General features: G+C 40.7%; 1 protein-coding gene across 10 annotated transcripts in view; it reads left to right on the top strand.

Annotated features, from left to right (window-relative positions):
* LOC126073344 (myomegalin) overlaps positions 1–12,230 on the top strand; it is a 254,478-nt gene that overhangs the window by 69,884 nt on the left and 172,364 nt on the right. For all 10 annotated transcript variants that reach the window (XM_049879947.1, XM_049879926.1, XM_049879928.1 and 7 more), the window contains exon 4: positions 10,487–10,597. In XM_049879947.1, the coding sequence (XP_049735904.1) occupies positions 10,487–10,597 (111 nt within the window). The remainder of the gene's footprint in view (positions 1–10,486; positions 10,598–12,230) is intronic.

A 12,230-nucleotide genomic window follows, 5' to 3' on the forward strand; every position in this document is an offset into this window, starting at 1 on the left:
TGTGATGACAACTCCTTGTTATTCCAGAATTGGGGGTGGTGTGGGTGTGTATCTGTGGTGGGGAAAGGCAGCGGGGACATCATCTGAACCCCTGTTTTTTATGCCTATGATGAAACTGCTGGCCACAATACCAAAAAACCCAGTGCCATCGGCCTGATGTAAGAGCTCTGTTGTTGGCTCTCTTGTCTCCAGGTCAGTTATTTCAAGAAAAGGCCGTGAGGAGGATGGGTATCTGAATGCTTCTGAGTTTTCAAATGAAATGATATCATTAACTTTTTAGCATTTAAAAGGCTCTGGAACTTCAGGAATTATGTTGAAATTTCAGAAACAGAGTTTCAGAAGAGGTATTTATTTACTGTGTGTCCCAAAATACGAAAGAAAAAAGCCAGGTCTTTGTAGAATTCATAGTCTGCTTTCTGAGACAGGCATTGGTAGTTGGTTTCCGGAACACAGGGCCGAAATCTTATTTTGAAGTGAAAGGGTTGATAAGCGGAAGACCAAGTTCATTGACTTTGATTTTTGTTTTTATTAGACTGTGCTCTGCAAAAGTTATGTGTATTCTTCAGGAAAGCCTAATGAATATGTTTTTCCTTTGTCAAAATAATAGGCTGGATCATATGTTTTCTTTGTTTTATCTGATGATTGTAACAGAACTTTACCTTTTGATAAAACATAGTAATTCAAGAGTGTTCAATATTGAGGGTCACTTAGAGGGTACTTCTCTTATGGCCCCACGATCTAGGTAGGGTTAATATTTAGAACATTTAGAAATAATCCACTTTAAAACGTTTACCTTTAACTGAATTGAATTGAACTTTAACTGAATCTTTATCATTAAAAAAAAAAAATCCTTTGCAAGAGGCAAAAGATTGGGCAAGTTACTTTTCTCAGCTTTGGTTTCTTTTTCTTTCTTCCTTCCTTTTCCTCCTTTCTTTCTCTTCCTCCCTCCCTCTTTCCGTCTCTTTCTTTTTTTAGTAACAACTTTATCAATATATAATTCACGTACCATAAAATTCACCCTTTCAAAGTATGCAATTCTATGGTTTTGGTATATTCACAAAGTTGTGCAACCATCACCACTAATTCCTAAATATTTTCATCACCCTAAAAAGAAACCCATACTCATTATCAGTCCCTCCCACCCCTTCCCTCCACCCAGTCCCTGGCAACCTGTAAGCTACTTTCTGTCTCTATGGATTTGCCTATTCTGGACATTTCATATAAATGGAATCATATGATATATGGCCTATTGTGACTGGCTTCTTTCACTTAGTATGTTTTCAAGGTTCATCCATGTTTTAGCATGTATCAGTACTTCATTTCTTTTTAAGGCTGAATAATATTCCAATTTATGGTTATACCATATTTCATTTATCTATTCATCATTTGATGGACATTTTGATTGTTTTTACTTTTTTAGCTATTATAACTAATATCTGTATGAGCATTTGTGTATAAGATTTTCTGTGGATATATGTTTTAAATTCTCTTGGGCATATATCTAGGAGTGGAATTGCTAGGTCATATGGTAGTTCTGCAACCCTGGTAGCACCAGTGGTTAAGCATTCTGCTTCTAGCCAAAAGGCTGGCAGTTTAGATCCACCAGTCGCTCCTTGGAAATCCTATGGGGCAGCTCTACTCTATAGGGTCACTGTGGGTTGCTATGAATGAACTTGCCAGCTATGGGTTTGGTGTTTTTGATTTATGGTAATTCTGTGTTTAACTTTTTGAGGACCAGCTTTGGTTTCTTCATCTTGAAAATGGAGAAAATTATGTTTTAGATAGGTTCAAGTGGTCAAATTTTCCAGGATCACAAGGAAGTTTATTTACAGTGAAGGATCCTTTTTGAAAAGATGTAGGGGACCTGAGGTAGAAAGGGAAGATGCCTTATCAGACCCCAGTGAATCCCAGGTTCACAGGGGTAGTATAGTGTCATGGCTAAGGCCCTAATAAGTATGTCATATGGAGTCAGACTGTTGAAAGTTGTAGCCTGTGCTTTTCCATTTTCTAGATGAGCAAGTCAACTAACTTCTTAATGTCTCATTTTCCTAGGCAGTAAAATTGGGATAGTAATATCTAACCTGCTTACTTCATAGGGGTGTCATGTGAAGATGAAATGAAATAATATACACGGAAGTCCTTTGTAAATAGTCAGACCCTATGCAGGTGATGGGCAAGTGATTATTGTGTTTTGTGATTGTATAATTATGTTGTATCACTTTTGTAATACAAGTCCAAGTCTTTCAAAACAGCCAAGAATTAAACTTTTATATTTGTGTAATTCACATTTTTATCAAACAGCATAAGAGCTCCTAGACATCCATAAACCAAAAAAACTAAACCCACTGCCATCAAGTTAGTTTTGACTCATGGTGATCACAGATGTATTACAAATAAAATATTTACATGTAAAACAAACCACCCTCCCCTTCTTCCTGCTCCATCTCTTCCTGTCAATCCAAAACAAGTTAGATTCCTGGACTGGATTCCACTGGATGCTAAAGAGCAGGAAATACTACTCAATCATTTGTGTGCCTTACCATGGGACTGTTTTGAAATATGACAGTTAGCAAAGTTATAGGTTAAATAGGGTATTGAGGGTCACCCCTTAGGTCCCAGGCATTGTTGACTGCTTCTATCTTGGAAATAAGGTATTCTTTACATTAATTAATCTCTTCCTCCTCTATTTCTGCACATGGTGGAACCTGAACAGGTAGACTGGCTCCCACCACCTTTTATGGCTCTACTGCAAGAGAACTAACGGGACGTTCCGAGATTCTTCAAAAAGCACTAGCTCTCTCTTGATGATTGTCTTCGGTAGTATTGTTTCTATGAGAAAATATGCTTCAAACATAGAATCCCAAGGTGGCCATGGATCTTAAAAGTCCTCTAGAGCTAACTCCTAGCTGATGTTTGAAGACTTTTAACATTTCTGACAAATGGTTCTTTAGCTTCAGTTAGCCCCTTTTGTGACAGGAAATTTACTATCTCTTTTAAGGTAAGGTAAAGGAAACTGGTGGCTTAGTAGTTAAGTGCTGTGGCTGCTAACCAAAAGGTTGGCAGTTCAAATCTACCAGGTGCTCCTTGGAAACTCTATGGGGGCAGTTCTACTCTGTCCTATAGGGTCACTATGAGTCAGAATCGACTCAATGGCACCAGGTATAAGGAAAGTGCTGAGTAAGTATTTGATATATGGATATATGGAGGGAGTGTGGGAATAAGTTCATTATATCCTCCTCCACTAGAGAATTTATCCTTTACCCAATTGATATCTGCCTCCCTGTAATTCTTACACTGTGGTATTGGTGTCACTCCTTTTAAAACAGTTTTTTAAAAGGTCATAAACTATTTCACAAACAATAATAAAACACTTTTTCATGTATTTGATATCTAAATTTTAACAAATATCTTTTCACTAATTGACTCAGATTTTTAAAAAAGGTAGCATTACACATACAGTTACAACCTTTTAGTACTCTATCTGGATCCCAGTCTCTTAACTTCTTTCCTACAGTTATTTACTGTTAAGTAATTTCCCCCAAGTTACACAATTAGAAATTAGCAGAGCTGGGATTTGAACTCAGGTCTCCTTGGTTCAAAAGCCATTGCTCCTTCCACAATGCTATGCTTGATAAAGATGCTTAATGTATCTCCTATATTAATATGCATAATAGTGATAATATTTGTTACCTATTTGTAAATGAATAGTAAAGTGATAAGGGGTGATTAAAAAACTTTTCTCCTGTTCTTTGTTTACAATATTAATTTATTAAGATATTTTTATTTGCAAGAAATGTAAAAGATACGGATTATCACAGATATCAAATTGTTCCTTTGTTTACAATATTAATTTATTAAAATATTTTTATTTTCAAGAAATGCAAAGATATGGATTATCACAGATATCAAATTAGTAGCACTTAAGTTGCTAAAGTGTTGTGTTTGAAGAGACTGTCTCCATTAAGATGATTAATAATTTTTAATTTATTTTTAGGAGTTGGATTGGTAAAAGATAAATATGTTTCCAAGCATTTCCATTATAAGAGCTATGTGGGGGGTCTGAATATGATTCAGCTAATGTGAAGTTTTTTTTTTTAAGGCTAACTTGGCAGTTGGTTATGTTAATGGGCATGATATGCAACAGCTGGCTTGTAATCCTCCTTCTATTGTTGGCAATGATTGAGTACTTATTAAGGTATTATTTCCAGTCTGGACTAATACCTTATGAAAGGATTGGGAAGAAGAAATTAAGGAAAGAGCAGGGGAGAGTCATTAATGTTTGGAAAAAAAAATTTTGATAAAAGAGTACAGATTGGAGATGTACGACGGGAAAAAGGAAGAGCAAGGATAGAAGTACTGTTGCCTTGCTCAAGAATCTGCAGTGGTTCTTTATTTTCTAAGCATAGCGGAGCTTATCACAATGTACAGGTCTAGGACCCACCTCCCCCAAGAAACTCTGATTTAGTAGGTTTAATGTGGGGCCAGGAGCCCTGGTGGCACAGTGGTTAAACACTGAGAAAGATGTGGCAGTCTGCTTCCATAATGATTACAGCCTTGGGAAACCCAATGGGGCACTTCTGCTCTGTCCTATAGGGTTGCTATGAGTGGCAATCAACTTGATAGGCAACGGATATGTATGTATGTAGTGTGGGGCCCAGATATGTGTTTTTGTTTCTTAAGGCTACAATCAATCAATCAATAAAACAAACAAACAAACAAAATGTAGGCCATAAACATACAAACAAAACATTCCTGGTAAGCAGTGCTTGGCCCTTCTCCTTCCCCCACTGCCTTTCTCCTCACCCTTTGTCCAACTGTCTAGTATCTGCCCAAAACCAAACCAAACCTGTTGCCATTGAGTAGATTCTGCCTCCTTGTGAGCCTATAGAACAGAGTAGAACTGTCCCACAGGGTTTCCAAGGAGTGGCTGATAGATTTAAACTGCCGACATTTTGGTTAGCAGCCAAGCTCTTAACCACTGTGCCACCAGGGCTCCACAGTGTCTGCCCAGAGGACCATATTCAGACTCCTCATCCCAACCTTCTAGATGTCCGTAATATGGGTCCTTACTTCTCATTCCCCCTGCTCTCCCATTGCAGGACAGCATGTTCCCTTTGTTTCAATCCAGTTGGCCCTCTGTATCTTTGCTTATGTTCCACTGGCCTAGATTGCCTTGTCTTCCCAGCCTATCCAAACCTGATTCATCCTTTAAGGTGAGTCAAGTCTCAATTCTCTGTGGAAACTTCCCTGAGAACCTCTGTGTCCTAATTTCTATAATTCTCACTTCTGTACAGTTCATATTATCCTTGGATTATAATTTGTCATATATTATTCCCCATTCATTGTTCAGAACTCTTATACAAAGTCTAGATTCTGCATTGTGTGTTAAAATTAACCTGTTAGAATAATTTATTTTACTTATAAAATAACATCTTTATAAGGAGGCATACCTTTAGATATGTTTTCATCCTGAACAATTTCCAGAATCTTATACGGATTGAAGTTTATTAGAATCAGATCCTGTGAGGTCAAAGTCAGAAGGTTAAAGTATCCATTTTCTAATCTGACAAATATTTATTGAGCACCTACTACGCACCGGGTACTTTGGTACAGCAGTGAATAAAGCAGGTAACAATCTGGGCATTCTCAGGAGTTTATATGCTAATGGGGAGAGAAAGAAAAATAAATAAATAAATAAACATGATATTTTAGAAGGTGATGGTGCTATGGAAAAAAACAAAAACAATGAAGGGGGGTAGGAGTGCTGGGGTGAGGCACTGGATGGGCTGCAGTTTTAAATAGGTTGACCACCTCATTGAGGAGGTGATATTTCAGCAAAGACAAGAATACAAGGAAGAGAATCATGCAGACTTCTAGAAAAACAGCATACCAGACAGAAGAAACAATAAATTCAAAGCCCGTGAGGAAGGTGTTTGGTGTTTTTGAGAAAAAAGCACAGCATGGAGGAACTGTATGACTGGAGCCGAGTGCACAGGGGCAAGGAAGCAAGGAAAAGGAAACAGAGATAATGGGGGGCAGGAGCAGAGAGGCCCCAGATCATGCTGGGCCTTGGGCCTTATGGACTAATGAAAGAACTATGCCTTTTATTCTAAGTTAGCTGGGAAGCCAGTGGGGGTTTTCAGCTGAGGAGCAAACTAATTTATATTTTAAAAAGATCACTGAGGCTGTTGTGCTACAAATAGACTATAGGGGAGCAAGGGATCAGGGAGACCAGTTTAGGGGGCTATTCAAATAACTTAGGGGAGAGATGATAGTATCCTGGACCAAAGTGGTAGTGGTATCAGCAGTGGCGGTGGTAGATGGTTCTCTACTGAAGAGTAAAATTTGAAGGCAGATTAGATGATGTATGTTAGAGAGGAGTTAAAGATGACTCAAAAACTTGGGGGCCAAACAACTGCAAACAAGTTGCTACAAATTGAACCGGGGTCCAATGAGCAAGGAGCATGTTTGCAGGGAAGGATCAGGAGCTCAGTGTTAGATGTCACAAGTATGAGATGCCTACGTTAGATACCCAAGTGAGAATTTTATTAGGAAGTCAGATATAAATTCGGAGGTCAGGGGAGATGTCAGGGTGGGGATATAAACTTAGACATTTTAGTGAACAAGACATCAATTCTCTACAATAAACATCCTAGCAGGATGACTGTTCTTGAAGAGGTTGTTGTGGGAGCTATAGGAGTAAATAGAGGTGTATGTCATCGATCCTTGTCTTGGGCAGCTTACTGACCAGTCGGAGGGACATAGATACATGAGAAGTTAAATAATTGTAAAGGGTGTGAATAAGCATTCAAGATAACAATAAAAGCAGTATCTTGAGGCAGCATATGAACACTTACCAAATGTTGATATTTGTCTTAAACAAACCCAAGCCCAAACCAGTTGCTATCAAGTCGATTTTGACTCATGGGACCCCATGCACACAGAGTAGAACTGCTCCATAGGGTTTTTAATGGTATGACCCTTTGGAAGCAGATCACTAGGCCTTTCTTTCAAGGCACCTCTAGGTGAGATGGAACCTCCTTCCTTTTGGTTAGTTGTTGAGTATTCAACTATTTGTGCCACCCAGAGACTCCTAATATTTGACTTAGGAGTTCAGAAAAGGAAGGAATCTTTCCAGGCTGGGGTAGCAAAAAGGCTTTGTTTCGGTGGGATGTGAAGTAGGAATTAAAAGAAGAGGCAAAGTGTCTTGAAGGAATGCGATGGGGATTTCCCCTTTTATTCCAAGAGTGAAGAGATGCCTCTGGAAGGCTTTAAGGGAGATGGCAGGATAAGACTTAAGTTTGGAAATATTACTTTGGCTATAATATGGAGAACAGATGGCTGGAGTGGATTCTGGCAGACGTGATAGAGACTATTGCAGACGTTTTTGGGTTTTAAGGTTTGTGGTGGAAATGGAACATGTAATTTGAACTATTTAGCAAACAGTTGGAAACCCTGGTGGCGTAGTGGTTAAGTGCTATGGCTGTTAACCAAAGGGTCAGCAGTTCGAATCCGCCAGACGCTCCTTGGAAACTCTATGGGATAGTTCTACTCTGTCGTATAGGGTTGCTATGAGTCGGAATAGACTCGACGGCACTGGGTCTGGGTAGCAAAGAGTTGAATATGTAGTGCTAACTCTTGGTGGGAGGATTCAGTTGGAGCTTTGTGAGATACCTGGGAGGCAGAAGTTACAGCTACAAAAGTGGATGAAATCTCTATAGAAGAGTGTAAAGTGAAGAAAAAGCAGAAGGGAAAGACTAACCATCATTTAAGCACTCTAAGGAGCTGTCAACAGCACAGAGAAGGGGTCAGAGAGATAGGAGAAGAACAAGGCGTCACAGGGCATAAGAAAAAAGAGGCATAAAAGTACTAAAATAAAAGATAAATGCTGGATGAGAATACTCTGTATTTGTGTACAGTTTTCGCTTTCCATAAAACTTTCATTAAATTATTTTACACCATAAAGGAGTCCAAGGAGATAGTGAAAGCATGGTTAAACACTAATCTAGAATCTGACAGCCTGGTTTCCCTTGTGTAAAATGGAGGTGATAATAACTAGGTTATCCCTCTAGAAGCTTGGGAAAGAGCCTTAAAATCATAGTTCACAACCACTTCCTTTAATAAATGAGGGCAGTTAGGGCTCTGGAGATGCACACTTCAACGTCACATAACTATTTAGTAACAGAACTGGGATCGGAAAAGAGTCTCCAAAGTTTTAATTTAGACTTTTCACTTTTCCTCACTGCCTCTATTTAATCAAATAAGCCTACATGACATTTATTCTGAGAGCACAGATTTAATGGAAATATTTCAGTTTTAATGTATAGATTTTTAAAAAATGGAGGATATTTTGGCTTGTTATCAACTGTCTATGGTAAGAAATGTGTTGCTTACATATAATCCAAATCTATTAGAGAGAATGCTCAATTCTAATCATGTCCTCCTGAGGTCACTTTGGAGTCTATGGATAGCACAAACTGTTAAACACTTGGCTACTAACCAAAAGGTTGGTGGTGTGACTCTACCCAGAGGCACCTAGGGAGAAAGGCCTGGCCACCTGCTTCCAAAAGATCACAGCCATTGAAAATCCTATGGAGTGCGGTCCTACTCTGAAACACATGGGATCACCATGAGTCCCAAATTAACTCTACAGACAGGACGGCAACCGTTTTTTTTTTTTGTTTTTTTTGAGATTGCTTTATTCCTCAGACTTTTCCTATCTTTGAAAGCAAAATACAAGTTCAATTCCTAGTGAAAATTTTTCTGATTATCCAAGTCAGAATTAATCACCGTTCTGGGTTCCCATAGATTCAGTGTTTTTCCAACTGCAGGCTAAAGCTCACTAGCAGATCATGCAATCAATTTAGTGGATAGTTCCCAGAAAGAGAAAGAGCACAGAAAATCAGTGGCTCACACATAGTGCTGGTAACGATTACTTTTTAGAACTTTTATTTCAATTATGTGTGATTGTATGTGTATGTGTGTGTACTGGGTTGCCCCGTAAAATGTAAAACGTTTGATTTTATAAAACACAGGTTTGGAGGACTATAATGTAAAACATGTATCTTAACATGTAATGATCAGCTAAATGACCACCAATCTGTTTGCGGGTTGGGACTTCTTCATCTCTCTGTTGCCTAACATACTACCTGGTGGGTACTCAGGAGATGTTGACTGGAATTATGAAGGTTTGAGATGGAATTTCAAGAATGAAAAGCAGGTAGATTGGGGAAGAAGTGAGTGCTTGAAGTGTAAACTTTTTAATTTTCTTAATCTTGAACGGTAATATTAAATGGTTTCCAACCTAGTATTATTGCAACCAAGCGCCTGTGTTTGTTATCTGTGCCGTGGGGTTGTCTCCCAGTCACCTTCAATGTCCCATGTGATGTGGTATAAATAATACTTCCTGCTTATGTCGCAGCTGTCATGCAAGGATCTTAAATTGCTTTATGAGCAGGATCTGGTGATGAGTGCTTGGCTCCACTTGGCAGGTGCCTGAGTTAAGAGCCAGTAACTGGCTGAAATCTCTGGGCTCCTGGCTGACTGCTCCCTCTCTCTCCTACCCCATTCCATTTATGGAGGGAGGAGTCCTTGACCAGGCCTCTTTGTGAGCTAGTATAACTAGTACACAGTTTGCAAAGATTCCACTGACCTGGAAGATGTGTTCTTTAGGGTTGACAATGGTGTGTATGGGGGGAGATGCATGGTAATAATGCTACTAAATTAACTGCCTGCGGGATGGAAACACATGGGGAGGAAAACTGGGAAGGAATTGATTAGAGAAGAGCATTTGGATCATCAAAGAAAATTAGAGACCCATCTAATTAGTAGCCTTTGAGATTTGCACCTGACAGAAATGGGATATTTAACATACAACCACCATTTTAGACGTCATTTTTTGTATATGTGCTGTTCTCTATAACAACTTTATTTCTTCATGACCTTTATTGTCTCAAATAGTCATCAGGAGCTTAAGCACCTACCACATGCACTCCTCCTTTTCTTCTTTTGCACCCCCCCCATCACCTTGAATTACTCCCCTTCCCCATTTCCTGGAAGCTTCTAAGGGTCAGTCCCCTCTCTCTTCTGAGAAGCTGTTAACTGCCAGCAGTTGGGCCAGGGAGGCTCCAGGAGGTTGACAGCCGAGTCCTGGCTTGGAATCGGGTTACACCACTTGTGTCTGAGTTCACGAAGCATGTTCCTCTGTCAGGGATTCCGCAAATATCTCCCTGAGGTAAAAAAGGAAAGTGCGCTGTGCTCCAGCACCCAGAGCAAGTGAGCCCAGTCCCGAGAGTCCCTGAGAGACAGCCAGCGACCAGGGCCATGTCGCCGTAGCCCCCGGGTCCCCGCAGCCTCAGCGGCGTCCCAGCCGGCTCACTTCATGAGGCGGTGCAGCTGCACTATGTTCCTGGGGTGAGGGGCGACTGGGCATGCTCCTCCCCATGGGTTGCCCACCATGTCTAATGGATATCGCACTCTGTCCCAGCACCTCAATGACCTGAAGAAGGAGAACTTCAGCCTCAAGCTGCGCATCTACTTCCTGGAGGAGCGCATGCAGCAGAAGTATGAGGCCAGCCGGGAGGACGTCTACAAGCGGGTGAGTGCAGGGGCCAGCCGCTCGTGGCACCGCTGCTTGACGGACCCTTCCTTATTTCAGGCTCTTCCTGGCTCTGCTGTGCTTATCAGGGAGGGACACGGTTCCTGTCCAGGCCTGGTCACTTTTAACGCCCTGTAACATTGGACAGCAGCCCTTGCCCTATGGGTCAGTTCTCTGTCCTATAGGGTCGCTATGAGTCCGAACTGACTCCATGCCAACTGGTTTTTGACCTTGGCCAAGCCCGTTTCACCTCTCAGGTGCCTGTTTTCTACTTTCCTTCTCTGTAGAAGTAGGGAGCTGATTTAAATCAGAACCTCTCAAACTCTGGTGTGGAAGTGTATGGAACACCTTGGGAGCTGGTTTAAAATGTCAATTCTATGCCTCACCCCCAGGGATTCTAATTTAGTAAAAGGAGGGAGGAGCTTGGAAATTTGCATTTTTAAACGAGACCCCCTCCCCCCCACCTCCCCAAGGCTGGTAGTTTCCAGGCCACACACAGAGAAACATTCCACCAGAGAAAGGTCCCTTCTAGCTCTGGCTCTCTGGGGAAGAGGATGAGGAGATTGCCAAGGAGAAGAGGGCAGGAGCTGAGAACATTTGTGTTTCTTGTGAAAATCATGTTTGTTTTTGAGAATGATTTTAAAGATAAGCTTTTAAGTCAGAATCTTGGACATTTTAAGTCATAGGAGCAGTTCACTTAGAATGAAGAGAAGGGTGTGAATGGCCTAGCCCTTGGTGTGAGGTGAGATGGGAAGGGGCATGGTGGCTTCCCTGGAAGGAAGGGTTGTCTTGATTGACAGTGAGTTGAGTGGGGAAGGAAGACCCAGTGGATTGGCTGAGCAGAGGGTGAGATGAGACAGCACCTTGGTAAGAGGACATTAAGCCATGGGTTACAAGGATTAAGCATCATAACTGGTTACCACAATATTGATTTCCTCAGCCTTCTTAGTGTCTGAGCAAGCAGGACCTGAAGTCGCCTGAGCACGTCCCAGCAGTCTATACCAGAGAATTATACAAAGATTTTCATTTTCTACATGTGCCCTCTGCAGTCAAAAAGAAGGCTGTGAAGCATTAAAGGCCACTAGATAATATCATAGATTAGAGAAATAGTTGGTGTCTTTGAGATTCAAAGAATTATTTCATAAATTCAGTTAATATGGACAGCTAAATCTGGGGGAATTTTGCCCTATCTCCTGTCTTGCCTGAATTTCCATGTTTTACCTGAATTATCCTGAAATTGGTCCAGATTCATTTTTCATTGTCTGTGTGGCTATACAATGAGTGGGCCTCATTGGAGCTGCCAGGAGTTTAGGAGGATTCTGCCAGGTGAGGGTTGGTAACTCAGAGATGGAGTGAGGGGTAGCATGAGTGACAGTTTTGCCTCAGGTTAGGAACGGTGAATAAATTTGTTCACTTAGCAGAGAGATGAATATTTTGCCCTTAACTGTATCCAAAACAAAACAGAAGAAAAATGGCCTATTTCCTAGATAATTTGAAGGAAAGGATTTTGTTTAGCTAGAATCAAATGACTGCTTGAATTATTTGGTCTCACTGTCTGCCTGCGCTGGCTCAGGAAACAGTCTTCAGTGAACATTTGAGCAGGGTGTGAAAGGGCATCAGGCTCTCTAGAGAA

The sequence above is a fragment of the Elephas maximus genome, chromosome 3, assembly GCF_024166365.1.
Source record: "Elephas maximus indicus isolate mEleMax1 chromosome 3, mEleMax1 primary haplotype, whole genome shotgun sequence".
NCBI lineage: Eukaryota > Metazoa > Chordata > Mammalia > Proboscidea > Elephantidae > Elephas > Elephas maximus.